General features: G+C 49.6%; 1 protein-coding gene across 2 annotated transcripts in view; it reads left to right on the top strand.

Annotated features, from left to right (window-relative positions):
- The first annotated feature begins 583 nt into the window (after window positions 1-583).
- PCDH10 (protocadherin 10) overlaps window positions 584-15,010 on the top strand; it is a 56,639-nt gene continuing 42,212 nt past the window's right edge. The window contains exons 1-3 of one of the 2 annotated variants that reach the window (XM_069242125.1): window positions 584-4,409; window positions 7,444-7,502; window positions 7,994-8,100. In XM_069242125.1, the coding sequence (XP_069098226.1) occupies window positions 1,779-4,409; window positions 7,444-7,502; window positions 7,994-8,100 (2,797 nt within the window). In that variant the 5' untranslated portion in view covers window positions 584-1,778. The remainder of the gene's footprint in view (window positions 4,410-7,443; window positions 7,503-7,993; window positions 8,101-15,010) is intronic. The other variant, XM_069242123.1, reaches the window with a different exon arrangement.

Below are 15,010 nucleotides of genomic sequence, written 5' to 3'. Positions count from 1 at the left end.
TTTTTTTTATCACTCAGATGAGGCTGTATAAAATAAAGCATCGCAGGCGTCGGACTGATGGGCACGGTTTCTCTGACGAGCTGTGGCTTGCTGCCAGACCTGTGGGCTGATTTATATCAAGTGTCTGGTCTCCGAGGCTGGACGTGCTGCTGCTGGGGCAGAACCTCGGCGCGGCGGCTGAGGGCCATTTTCTGCTGCTTCTTCCTCGGTGCTCAGACAGGTTCGCCCTGAGCACGGAGATGGAGTTTTAATAAAGTGCCGCTCGGCCAGCGAGACGCGCGTACGTGCCAGAGGAGCGGCGGCTCCGGCCAGGACTGTGCCCGGCTAATGATACCCCTCTTAACGTCCCACTTCATGCATCTGCACACACATGTTCATATCCCTAGGCTTGCAGTGTAATTTGTTTGTTTTCCGCCGAGCTGCGGCCGACAGTGAGGGAGTGCTGGGAATGGTCGATGGGGCACGAAGCATGTTGCGAGGGAAAGGAGGGGCTGCAAGGCGCGCAGGCACCAACACACGGACAGTGCGTAGCGGGCACGGGTCCAGCTCACACGAACCCGGCTGGGCAGCTCCTTGGCGCCCCGTGAGCGACAACGGGAGCTGCAGAGGCAGTCACGGTTTAGCAGAGCACCCGCGGCGACTGCACAAGCACGGAGCAGCGAGAGTGACAGGCTGCGAATAACTGCATCGGCTCTCAATGTAAAAGGCGCTATGAAAGGGTTGCGAATGCTGTGAGGGCCACCCTCGGGTCTACCGCTGTCAGGTGAGCTGGGAGGAGTGCGCTCCACGCGTGCTCTGCCCCGGGGTCCGAACACAATGCGGCCCTAGGTGTGTGGAGCTCCCCTCCGGGCTCCAGACGGGCTCCCGCGCTGGTGCGCAGACTGGCGCGCGGGTGCCGCTCCGGAGGGAGCGTCCTCGGCTTTCACAGCGGAATCCCTCAGCCAACTTCTTGAATCAGAACCCCGGCCAGCTCCGAGCCCCGCCCGGCCCTCGGCGACGGAGAGCGACTCTGTGAGTGGCGATGCCAACGCCTAGCCCCGCCCCCGAGGGCGGCACCGCCCCCCATTGGCCGCTCCGAAGAGGGCGCTGCGCAAAAACAGCTGAGCCGCGCGCACGCAGCCCACAAGCTGCCAGCCGCCGCCGGAGCCGCGCAGGCAGGACAGGAGCACTGACAGCAGCCAGCCACAACGGGACAGCGAGCAGAGTGAGGCGTACCGACAGCTACGACACTGACAGGAGAGTACAGAGATCAAAAGCACTGCCACAGCCTCCCCGGCGCAGAGCATTCACCCTGACCCGCCGCAGGACCGACACCCTCCCAGCAGGCTTTCCCGACTCCCAGCAGCATCTCATCTAGCAGGGGAGTGCCTGTCTGAAACCTGACCACAGGCACCTGCTTCACCGCATCTGGGATTTGGCTCTCTCATTTTCATGCACCTACTTCTCCACAAGCTTTGGATTAAACTGAAATGGATTAATCAACGTTTAAGAACATATTGGGGTTTAAATTGCATTGGATTATTGCAAAATGAATTGGACTGAACATGAACTGGACTTAAAAACATGAACAAAAACGTGTTGTAAAAAATAATACAATTTGAAAACTTGATATGAACGTGGATTTAGTCTGGTTTATGGCGACTTGGCTGCCCTATGTGCGAAGGATGCTGTACGCTCTCCATTGCTTTCCTCTGATCCGTGAAGTGATGCGGGTCCGTCAGCAAGAGCAGTGAAGTCCCCTAGTTCCGCTCTTTGCTCTGCCCTCCAGTTCTCCGGAGATGCCTCTCTTAAGCTCAATTCTGCCCCTCCTGCTGCTGTTTGTGGGTTCGGTTCGCCCGCAGCTGCACTACACGGTGCAGGAGGAGCAGCCTCCGGGCACCTTCGTTGGGAACATTGCCGAGGACCTGGGCCTGGACGTGACCAAGCTGTCCGCGAGGCGCTTTCAGGAGGTGCCCGCCTCACGCTCTCCCTACCTGACGCTGGACCTGGAGACGGGCGTGCTACACGTGGCTGAGCCCATGGACCGCGAGCGCATCTGCCGTCAAAGCGCCTCGTGCCTGCTGCACCTCGAAGTCTTCCTCGAGGGCCCGCTTGAGCTCTTCCGCGTAGAGGTGGAGGTGCTTGACCTCAACGACCACGCACCCGCCTTTCCGCGCGCAGACCTGCAGCTCGAGATCTCGGAGAGCGCAGCCCCAGGGGCGCGCTTCCCGCTCGAGAGCGCGCAAGACCCCGATGCCGGCACGAACGGGCTGCGCACCTACGAACTCACGCCCAATGCGTACTTTACGCTGGACGTGCAGACGCAAGGCGGGGTGTCTGCGCCCGGGGGAGGGACTTCAGAAGGCGGGAAGTTCGCGGAGCTCGTGCTGGTGCAGCCCCTGGACCGCGAGGCGCAGGCTTTGCACCGATACGTCCTTACTGCGGTGGACGGAGGCACGCCCCCGCGTACTGGCACCGCGCTGCTTAGTATCCGGGTCCTTGACTCCAATGACAACGCACCTGCCTTCGCACAGCCTGTCTATGCTGTGTCCTTGCCCGAGAATGCCCCTCCTGGTACTCTAGTGCTACAGCTGAATGCCTCAGATCCCGACGAAGGCCCCAATGGCGAGGTGTCATATGCCTTTAGTGGGCATGGGCCAGCACGAGCTCGAGAGCTCTTCACCCTGGATGCAACCACAGGGAGGCTGGAAGTAGCTGGTGAGCTGGACTATGAGGAAAGTGCCACCCAGCAGGTGTATGTGCAAGCACGTGACCTGGGGCCAAATGCTGTGCCAGCGCACTGCAAAGTCCTAGTACGCCTGGTGGATGTTAATGACAATTCACCTGAAGTGACATTTAGCACAGTGAAGGAGGCTGTGAGTGAGGCGGCTGCACCGGGCACTGTGGTTGCCCTCTTCAGCGTGTCAGACCGTGACTCAGAAGAGAATGGGCAAGTTCACTGTGAATTACTGCCTGCAGACCCCCCAGCACCCTTCCGTCTTAAATCCTCCTTCAAGAACTACTACACCATAGTGACTGATGGAGCACTGGACCGCGAAGCTGCACGTGACTACACACTAACTGTTCTGGCCCGTGACCGTGGCACCCCATCTAAGAGTGCCACAAGTTCCATTCGTGTGCGTGTGGCAGATGTGAATGACAATGCCCCACGTTTCTCACGTACCAACTATGATGTGTACGTGACAGAGAACAATGTACCAGGAGCCTATATCTTTGCTGTTAGTGCAGCAGATGCAGATGAGGAGCGCAATGCAGAGTTGAGATACACCATTCTGGAATGTGACATCCAGGGCATGTCAGTGTCCACCTATGTCTCCATCAATCCAGAGAACGGTTTTCTGTATGCACTGCGAAGTTTTGATTATGAGCAACTGCGGCGATTCAGCTTTGCTGTGGAAGCACGTGATGCTGGTGTTCCACCACTTAGTGCCAATGCTACTGTCTCCATCATCATACTGGACCAGAATGACAATGCCCCTGCTATCACTTTTCCACCGCCTGGCCCTGCACAAGGACCAGCTCAACACCAACACTCAGGCCCTGGCCCCCGTGCAAATGGCTCTTGGGCAAGAGAGGCACTCCTGCCACGGACTGCGGAACCCGGGTACCTTGTGGCACGGGTAGAGGCTACAGATGCAGATGAGGGTGAGAATGCAAGGTTAACATACAGCATCTTGAGTGGCAATGAACAGAGTATCTTCCGCATGGACTGGCGAAATGGTGAACTGCGTACTGCCCGTAGGGTGCCTGCACAGGCCAAGGCCCTCGCTGCATATGAGCTGCTGGTGGAGGTGCGGGACCATGGCCAGCCACCACTCAACTCAACCGCTTGGCTTCGTGTGGCGCTAGTGGATGGTTCCGTGGCAAGGACGGGCATTGGGGAGCAGAGGCCAAGCCGTGGTGCAGCTACTGAGAGCTCACTAGACCTGACTTTGATTCTGATAATCGCACTGGGTTCCGTGTCCTTTGTCTTCCTTCTGGCCATGATTCTGTTGGCTGTGCGCTGTCAGAAGGAGAAAAAGCTGAACCTATACAGTTGCTTGGCTGCTGATGGGTGCCCATGCTGCTGTTGCCCACCTGGCCGCCGGGCTCGCGCACGCAAGAAGAAGCTCAGCAAGTCAGACATTATGTTGGTACAGAGCTCGGCCTCTGCACTGCCAAGCGCACCACCCGGAGGCCCACCTCCAGAGGACACTGGTTCCTTCGGCTCTCACCACCATAACCAGAACTACTGCTACCAGGTCTGTCTGACCCCCGAGTCTGCTAAGACAGACCTCATGTTCCTCAAGCCCTGCAGTCCTACTCGTGCTGGGGATTCTGAGCTGAGCCCATGTGGAGGGGCCCTTGTGACCGGTTACAGCGACCAGCAGCCTGACATTATCTCCAATGGCAGCATCTTGTCAGGAGAGGTGAGGTGATACTGGGCTTAAGGGGGGTAAATCAGGACATTAATTGTTAGCTTAGGGCATCTTCTGTCTTTTAGGAGGAATAAAGTGGATAACTCCTGCATGTATATATTCCATGAACCTAGACAGAAAGTAACAGAGGGCTGAGCCACCTGCATTGGGATGTACTGCGACTATTAAGTTCATCTTCATTAGTGGGAATTTATTACAGGGGCTCATCTGCAACCACCTTATCCATGTAACCTGCATCAGGGTGGATCCTGGGAATATATCTAGTACATGAGATGCACTTTAGGTCACCGGGGGATCTATATCCAGCAGAGTGGAATATTTGGTTAAGGGAATCTTCAACAGACACCCCATCTGTGGCGGCAACAAGCTGATAAGTGGAGTGGGGTTAATTGAATATTACCATGGCCGTGCACCTCTTGTTAGGTGATTTACTGAAGACGGCCCAGGGCCATAGGGACTTCGCGATAGGGCCCATCGGGGACATCAGTCTCCTGCCTGGAGATCGACTAAATAGGGCCATGGGCGTTTGAGAACATGTAGTCAAAGGATTCAGTCGCCCAGTGGAGCCAGAGCGAGTGTCCGTCTCGGAGTTGTTGAGGGAGGGCGGCGAGGGTATTCTCACAACCGGTGTCAGTTGGTCGAGGCACGCTGAATTCAGTGAAGGGTTGGGCGCTTTGAAGATAGATGTATTCGGAGGGGACTCGACCTTGTGTATAAGTGAGAGGGCCTGGCATGTGGGGTGTGTGGGGTTCAGGAGCCCCCCTTGAACGGGTGGGGTATCCCCGTGAAAAAGAGTCGGGTGCGCCTGCCCCAGCCGGGACCCGCCTAGGGGGTGGGAGTGTAGCACAGGTCTGCTCCAAGGGTCCGGACCCTGAAGATACGGGGGGGGCTCTCATTTTATCAAAGGGGGTAGCCCGAAGGTGGGGCTATTCAGGCGACAGATAGAAGCCCACCTGCCTCCGCAGGAGTTGTTGGGGAAAATGTGAGCAGCAGTTTGCCCTTTCGGGTCACTTTGATCTCCGAGGGCCGATGGGGGCTTTGCTCCCCTTACCCGGGGAGGGCGGGGGTGGTAACGCTGCACACCGATTACAAGTACACGCTCTCTCTCTCGCGGCTAAGCCTTTTTAAATGACTTAAGCGTTTTACGTTTTGTTTCCTCCTGAAAGCAGATGTCCCTGATCCCCTGTTATCTGCAAATCCCCCTCACGCTTATTTACTGCATCCCAAGCATCCACCCCCTCCCCTCGTGCAGAGCCGCTGTCCAGCACGACCTCCTCCACAACGTCCCCCAAGGTTGCCAGGACAGCTCCCACTCCCGTGAAATACACGCCGCCCAGCACTGACTGGACCTTGACTTCTGGGAGCGCTGAATCCGTGCACAGACCCCAGCAGTTGGTGGCACGACGAGAGAACAAATCTGCAGCTAAACGCCTACATGGTGTGCATGCAAATGAAGCTTGCTTGGCGCCAGCCACTGTGGTACTGATGCTGGAGGCGAACATACTTATCAGTGCAGCCTGCCCAGCCAAGATCTCTCCCATTTTTAACCCTCCCCCCGCTTTCCCTTTCTGTACATGCAGACATGTGTCTTTGTGTGTTCATACTTATATGTACATTCCCATGCTACTTAGAAGAGCGGTGGAAATAAAAGCACATCCATGCACTTATAAACACAGTACAAAAAAACGGACTTCAGAGAGCACAGTTTATAGCCATACAGATTGCATACTTCACCAAAGTTGTGTTAGTTAGTAGCCTCGTCAATTGTATTTTATTTCAGTGCTCAAATGTAATTCCTTACATCCTTCTTTTAGTTAAATGTCTGTTTAAAAAAAAAAAAAATAATCCACATGAAAATGGCACGGTATAAACCCCATTATTGACGAGTGGGAGGGCTGTCACTGGCAATTCAGAGCTTCATCTCTTGTGAGTCACGGTGCTTCTCTACATTATCTAGAAAAGGCGTCTTTGCCACAGTACCACGACACACTCCCTGCCAGCAATCACATGGTAAACACACACACGTATGTGTGTGTGTGTGTGTGTGTGTGTGTATATATATATTACCTCTTTTCATTTTTTCACTTACTCTGTGTCCCTCTCTATTCAATACCTTTCACTGACTTTCTGTGCCTATCTCTGTGTTCCCTTGCACGCGCTTCTGCCTTTCTCTACCTTCCCATCTCACTAGCTTCTCTCATCTGTCTCTGTCTTTAAATCAACTCCTCTCTACCTCTTTTGAGCCTTTTCTATTGTTGCCTCCCGTTTTCACTCAATTTCCCCATCCTCTTTTGCCACCTCCGTCTGTATTTGCCTCCAGTTGAATATTCTGCCCTCCTACCCCCACAAAATCCCTTCACTTCCTGCTTGACTGCCTTTTTCATCTCCCTTCCTCAGCTTTTTGATGATTCTCTGCATCAGCTCTTTTGTCTTCTTCTTAAATTAATGAATGGAAGTGCACAGTGCACCACATCAGTAAGGGATGTCTGTTTGTCACTGTCTCTGCCTCTTTCTACCAGTAACTTGGTGAAAAACTATTTAATTGGCACCATTAAGCACACACGGTGTCCACTCCATAGTCTGCTGACAACGACCCTCCCCCTATAAGTATCAGGGTGGTCAATATTTGCGGAAAATAATGAATCAGACCTTTACTCAACAGACAAGCATAATGCCTTCTTTTCAGCACGCACTTCATGTGTGCATAGAGTGTTCAAGGTAGTGTAATTTAAATTGCTGTACTCGACACATCAAATTGAACTATGATGAAAGGTTCGCACAACCCTGCATTAATTGCGATCACTTGTAGTCTGAGTGTAGGGAAATGGTCATATTTTAACTGTCCTGGGGAAAATGACACATAGTGTTTTAAAATGTTACACAGACCCACCAGTTTCTGGCAAAAACAACCCAAACCCCCTTTAAATCTACGACGCGGCATGCTGGAAGTCAGTACACGCCTCAGAAGACCACCATTTCCTTTTCCTTGTTACATATCTCTGTTTTTCCCCCCTCTTTTGTCTAGAATAAACATCAGCGGACAGAGCTCAGTTATCTGGTTGACAGGCCGAGACGAGTAAACAGGTACGGACCCCACTGTTTCTGTTCTTGTAAAACATCTTTTGCATTTTCTCTAAAACATGGTGATAAAATGCCAGTAGCCTGAGCCGCTATTAGGGTGTTCACCAGAACGGTGACCCGTAATCTGACATATACCGAACACGATGCTTTTATTGACGTGTTAGTGAAATATTTGCAAAATGTATTTCAGAGAAATCGCTGAGGTGGGTTTGGTAAAAGGGCCAGGCTTCCGTAGTGGGTGGATTTTAAGAAGGTACAGCGCACACTGCACACACCATGTGCAGGACAGGTCAGGACTGCTTGCCTTGACTGCAGCAGCTCTGCTTGAAAGAGCTGCCCTGCCTTCTCACTTCCCAACGTGGCAGGCAGTCTTGTGGTGAATGGAGTTGTTGTGAATGCAGCACCCTCTGCGGCCATGTGATGGCAGAAGATGGTTTTGTGAACGTCTCTTTCATAACGCGGGTTTTCATAATTCCCATATTTTATGTTTCCAGCTCTGCATTCCAGGAAGCAGACATAGTAAGCTCTAAGGACAGTGGTCATGGAGACAGCGAGCAAGGAGACAGTGATCACGACGCCACTAATCGAGGTCAATCCTCTGGTAAGCCTTCAAGAGAAGGATGACTTCAAGAACAAGTCATCGATCGCAATGAACATGTGCCAAATTGTGAACGCTGGGGTAGCATTGGGGGCTGCGGTAGTGTGCATACCAGACCGGCATGGCCACAAGGGTGGAAGTTCATTGGGCATTTCAACCTGTTAGGTCATGACTCTTAGGATTATTTCAGTACTGTGCGGCAGGTGTATCTAGTCGAAGAGTGCAAGATTTTCAGAATAGTCACACAAGTTGGATTTACATTATCAATAACAATATCATCTTGTGGGCAAGCTGCAGTTTTGGAAATAAGGAGATCTGGGTTTAAATCCTGGTTTGCCACTTGTCCAAACTGTGGGATCCTGGAAAAATCGATTTATGTTCTTGTGCAAGGCTCCCATATCTGCCAAATATTAAGAGGAGTCAGATGTGAATCATTTAGTAATGTGCTGCATGTAAGATGATTCACTACCTAGTTGGTGCGTTTTCGTGTTTGCCTTGAGTGATTTGCACAAATGTGGAAATACACCTGCCACAAATCCGATGACTTAGAGCTATAAGATTTTGTGCTGGTTGGTTCTCATTTTTTGCAAATGTAGAATGATGTAAATGTGATTGTCCACGTTAATTGTCTTTTTTGGGAACATAAAATGGCGTGAATGTTTGTTCGAGGTGGCTGTTTTTGTTTGTCCAATGTGGCTGGTTTTTTAATGCATTCAGTAAAAGGGCACGAATCTGACATGCTTCTGTGAGATGCCTCGACGAGAGTTCTCCTCTTTGCCGCGTTGAGATTCTTTTACCACACATATAATCTTTTCATGGGTTTATTCTTTGAAAACACCACTTAAAATCAATCAAAATTATGAAGCTGCCAAACGAAATTGCATCTTAGCAATTTTCCTTTGAATGCAAAGCGAAAGAAAGGGCACATCAGCAAAACCCCATCCTGAATGAAAAGGAACATACTTTCACCATCTCAAGCCCACTTTCCCTCAAAATACGAAGAGGATTAGTGATGGGGTTTCCTCCTTGGGAATCTGCGAGGCGCCGAGCCGTGGAAATGCCTCTGCTATAGAAAGTAATTTTGCAGCTGCCTGCGGGCGCCTCACCTCTTGCCCTCTGGGTCCGGGCTGAGCCCCAGTAATCCCCCAGCAGTGTCCGGGCAGGCGGTGGACGTTGCTCTAGATACACCCGGCTCCTGCCCGTGGCTTGTCTGCCCCCTCGTGCATTGTGCGTCCTGGCATTGAAGGACCCTGCGAGTCATTAATATGCAGCCCTAATGAGTGCGCGGCAGAGCCAAGAGTCCCCGAGGTCCGCTCCTTGAGAACAGAGCTCCTATTTTCCGCCTGGGAACCCCACAAGTCAGGGCTCGGCAGAAGTTCGGGCCTGAACACAGCGCCTTTCATTTCGCCCTCCATAAGGGGCTGCGGACATTGTTCCCCCAAGAAGCTGTGCATTTAGCCTCTCGCCGACCTGTCCGCTTTCAGGGGCGCTGACACAGTAATGGGCATTTCGGGAACTTAAGGAAGCTATTCTTGTTCCGAGGCCGCATCTCATTTACTGAAGCTCCCCGCTCCGCCGGGCGCGTTCTTATCTCGACTGAGAATTTCAATCAGATTAGGCCATCAGCATAATGAATCATAATAAGTAACAAGCAAAACTGAATTAACGTGTAGGAGGCGCAGTATTCGACGAGGCTGTTGAAAGCAGAAGTCAGAGCGAATTCCATCCTTGCAGACTGGTCACCGTATCTGCAGGCGGCAGAGAGCGCGCGGGCATATTTTTGTATGTGTGCTGGATGATCACAGTATCTGTATCCAGCAAACAGTAGAGAGGGCACAGCAAGAGCACATGCATATTTCTTATGTATTCTGAGTGATCACCGTATCTGTAGCCAGCAGGCAGCAGAGAGTGCGCAGCAAGCGCACAGGCATATATCTTATGTGTGCTGACTGATCGCCGTATCTGCAGGCAGCAGAGAGCGCGCAGCAAGCACAAAGTCACATCTCTTATGGGTGTCGATTGATCGCCATATCAGCCAGCAGCAGAGAGCGGCCAGCAAGCTCAAAGCGTATCTCTCATGTGTGCTGATTGATCACAGTGTCTGTATCCAGCAGGCAACAGAGAGGGCGCAGCAAGCTCACAGGCATATTTCTTAAGTATTCTGAATGATCACCGTATCTGTAGCCAGCAGGCACCAGAGAGTACGCAGCAAGCGCACATGCATATATCTTAATAATGTGTGCTGACTGATCGCCCTATCAGCATCCACCAGAGAGTGCGCAGCAAGCGCCCAGGCATATATCTTAATGTGTGCTGACTGATCGCCGTATCTGCAGGCAGCAGAGAGCGCGCAGCAAGCGCCCAGGCATATTTCTTAATGTGTGCTGACTGATCGCCGTATCTGCATTCATCAGAGAGCGCGCAGCAAGCTCACAGGCACATCTCTTATGCATGCTGACTGATTGCCGTCTCTGTAGCCAGCAGGCAGCAAAGAGCGCGCAGCAAGCTCCCAGGCATATCTCGTATGTGAGGGACTCAGCAGGAAGTGAATCCCGAGTGTGGATATGAAACAGGCGAAGCCGGTGGACATTCTGCACTGCTTTGCACCCCTCGCCTCCCCGGCGTTCCCACAAACTCGCACCTAAGGCTCCACTTGGGTTGACATGTTTTCATTTTGGAATTAAATGTCTGCAGCTATTCAGCCATAGTCACAGATTCTTTTAACCCACCGCCAAAACGGAAGTGTGCATGCGGATAGCGTTTTATGTACCAAAGAGTCAAAGAGGGAGGCCCTGGTCTGAGGGCGGGATTGGGTGCAAACTGTCAATTCAGTCACCCCCAGGTGTAATCTGCGGCTGTTTGCAGAGGCTCTGGTTTTGCTCTAACTGTGCGCTGTGCACGAGTTTGTTGTCCTAATACCATCGATGGTTAATGGTTATTGAGGTAACATACATGAGTAGCTTTCCCGAGTACTATGTGTAGATTACCGGGGACGTGTACTCCTCGAGAAGGCTTTATTGACAAGCCAAACAAATTCTGTGTATTTTTTATAGTTTGATTTATCGTCACTTTCTGCGCAGAGCCTGCAGAGAAAGCGTTAACCGCCTCTGCCTAGCAGATGTGATTTAATAGCTAAGCACATCGAGTTCGAAATTGTTTACGAGATGCGAGAGGTGCATCAGTGGGTTGTAACATCCACACTATTACGCTCCTCTATTTTGATTTTTTCATTTAGCTTTTTTGTTCATATGTAGAACTCGCCAAACATCGCCACGGGTGACTTGGCGGTGAATGGAAAAACGCCAGCACTGCTTTTAGGTGCAACAGCGATGCTGGTCGATTCATTGCACTCTGCTGGTTCTGTTTCCTGGTTTTCATTGGCATCTGAAGGGCGCTTGGAAGTGGGGGCTAGCACAGCCTCGCGGCGAGCACCTCGAAGCCCATGTCCTGGGAACGCTTCCATTGCCTGCCCTCGCCTTCGCGCTAGACGCGGGCACGTAGGTTCGCCACCCATTGCTCGCTTTTGAATTCTAGTCGACGACGAACCATCGGCTCCTTCCTGCGCTCGAAATTCATTTGCTCAGCGGACCAATATTTAATTACAAGTTATTAGTATTCATTTCTTACCAGATGATGGAACATAAATTACATTTTACTCCCAGGACAGGAGACCAGAACTGCAAGTCTGTTTTTTCATCTGGCGTGCTCCTCGTCGATTGACAAAAACATTGGTGCTTTGTGTTTCTGCAGCTTCCGAATCTGGACTCCTGCAGTCTCGCACATCAAACGCAGGACGATGCCAAGTTCAGATCTTTGCGCCTGGGGCGGGTGTGCCACCATTTATGGACCTTTACAGATAATTTAGCCTAGCGCTCAGAAACAGGAACTCTTTTCTTCACGCTCTGTGTTTGGACATTATTATTATTATTATTATTATTATTATTATTATTATTATTATTATTATTATTATTATTATTTTAGGAGTGCCCTGTGGATTGTACGCCTTCCAACTTTTTGATTTCCTTACCTACAGAACTCCTTCCCATCTTACAAGTTTATTTTTGTATTTTTTTAACACACCTGGCTTGCTTATTATGTATGATTTTGCGTATAAAAGCAGATGCATGCTATGCATGTTCTTTTCGGACGATTTCTCAATCCCAATTGGAATTAGAGACCAGTGATTTATTTCATTGTTCTTAAATATGTTTTCAATGAAAGCCAACTCACTTTTGCTCACGTATGTTTTTTAAAGTGAAACTGTAACTATAATGGGAGAGATATGGAAATCCTCCATCTTTTTAAGCAGACCTCCAAAAGACTGACCCCCTTTGCGTATCTGGCCCATAATTCTGTTTCATTTCCTCGGTAAAGTACACGTTGTATTCGAAGATACATTGTTTTCTTATAAACAGGTCCTTTAAGAGGCATTTAGTGTTCGAAGATGGGTGCCTCTCAGAGCCCCGGGAACACTTTGCCCCTGTCCTCTTGGGGTGTCGGCACCCGGTGATAGGCAGTCTGACCAATTTGTAGATTTCGAATTCTGTAACGATTGCATGAGAATTATCTAATTAGGTATATGGGGCATGCATTTAAATACTCATTTTTTGCTTGGAGGTAATTTTGCTTTCCACTGCAGATGTTATTTACGAAGTAACTTTAAGGAATTATCATTGCGTTAATGTATACACTTGAGTTGCTGATGTACTATAGCAGAGTAGGACGTGATTTCTTTTCGCTCTCTTGCAAGCCGCCATTATTATTTAATCCATAGGCTGCAGCGTCTCGTGCTTTGTATGCAGTTGCAGTGTCAGTCCGAAGGCTGTCAGTACAGTCTCACTCGTCCTTTGAAATCTTAGTAGCATCAAGCGATGCGAGGGGGTAGTCCACAGCTGGCCGGAGCAAATGTTTGCTGACAGACTAGTCATTAACGTGTTGTCAATATTGTCAGCAGCCAAGTCACGTTGGACGCCTACGTCTGGACCATTCCAGGTATTGGCTGTGCAACTCAGGAGGAACATGGGTGTGCAGAGAGGCTGTCCTTTTATGTTCATGAATGTACGTGTTTCGGAGAACATGGGACTCTGCTTCTTTGCATGCTACGTTTTCAGACAGTAGTATAATTGGTAATGTATAACATGTAGAGCAGTGGTCTCCAAACTTCTTAATGCCGCGCCCCCCCCCAGTTAAAAAATAAAAATCATTGGGCCCCCATCAGAATTTTTCACAATTATTTTATAAAGATGGCTCTGTTTAAATATGTCTAAACCTATATAAACATTGCAGCTAAGTAATTTTACCTTTTTAAAAATGTAACCACATGCTTCTGCTTAAAACAAAGGCCTGTTATCTAATGCTGCTTTTGGCCACAGTCTGGCGCCCTCCCTGGGATCACTTGAGAACCCCCATGGGGCCCACCCCCCATTTTGAAGACCTCTGATGTAGAGCCTATCAAATGCCTCAAGGTGTGTATTAAGCATCAGGACCAATCTGCTGCGCTGTTGATTACTGATTATGATCGAGACATTTATGAACAAGCCATTTCCACCTGCTGTTGATCTACTCATACTTTATGGACTGGTAAGTGCCCATGGTTTTAAGATTCCGGGTCCACCAGTTATCAATATTAATACTCACGGCCTTCTTGTCGTTAGGCTGTATATGTACAATGGCGTCCCAGGGTACAGTTCATGCCAAGGTCATATACTGTATATGCCTTCTTAAAAAGAGGTCAAGATATTAAACATATTCAAGGAGGAAATCAGTTATTTTGTTGTACTGACGAATAAGGGAGTAGCAAGAAAAATAAAACACCTCAACTTTGAACCATGTCCTAAATGCTTCTGAGTGAGTGTGGTATAAGAACGCCTTCTTCATTTGGGAGATTGGGACCCCTGCAGAAATGGAATTCTGAAATTCTGTATTCCTTCCTTTTCTCCATCCTTCTGTCAGTCTTTGTCCTTCCTTGTAACCACCCTTCTTCCAATCTTTTTCTAACTTAGTTCCTTCTTTCTTGAGATCACGTCTGTACATTTCCCATCCATCAATTCACCCACTTGTCCATGCATCCATCCTTTCATCTCTCAAGTTTACCTTCCTTCTTTCTTCAGCTTGCCACTCTATTTTTTGCTCCATCCTTTCATTCTTCTCCCCAGTCACCCTTTTATACACCCTCTACCCATCCTTATTTGTATCCATCCCTCCATCCTGCTCTTAAGTCATCCAACTCTACAACCTTCTTGCTATCTTGTCGATTTTCTCTACATCCTCGTCCCCAATCACCTCTGCATTTACCCATCCACCGTCGATCAATTCTTGTCCCCATACCTCCTTCTCCTCACCCCTCCCCCCCTCTCCTTTCAATGCCCTGCAGAAGTTCGTGTCAATGAGCTTCTTGGATGCCAAATCTCAAATCATAGCTTTAAAAGCCATAACCATCGTAAATGTTTCATATTACAGAGGACTCCCCAGTGACACCACCCCTCTACTCCAAGGGAAAAAGTGGGGGTTAATGAAGCCCCCGATGATGTTCAGAGTATAGAGATTGTTTTTCTTGGTTTATAGTTTAAAATTGAGTTAAATAATTTAGGGATTTTATTTCTAAAGAGCTTTAGCCTCTGTGCCTGTATCTGAGGTTAATAAGTATGCGCATAAGGGATATGCAGTGATGATAACCTGCATTGCAGGACGAACGCAAAACATATATAGAGAGTATTTTAAAGTAACAGAATGTATGCAATAAGACAGGAATATAATTTGTTTTATGAGAGGAGATCATACCGAATAGTATCAAACAATTGTGGCTGCATGAACAGCAAACAACGTGTTTTTTTCATTTTTCAAACCACTAACTGAATCGAACACTGCTCATACATGCACTATAAAGAAGCTCGTATGTGTCAGCCTGAATCCT

This window comes from Pleurodeles waltl, chromosome 1_2 (assembly GCF_031143425.1).
Source record: "Pleurodeles waltl isolate 20211129_DDA chromosome 1_2, aPleWal1.hap1.20221129, whole genome shotgun sequence".
NCBI lineage: Eukaryota > Metazoa > Chordata > Amphibia > Caudata > Salamandridae > Pleurodeles > Pleurodeles waltl.
This window is presented reverse-complemented; position numbering and strand designations above follow the sequence as displayed.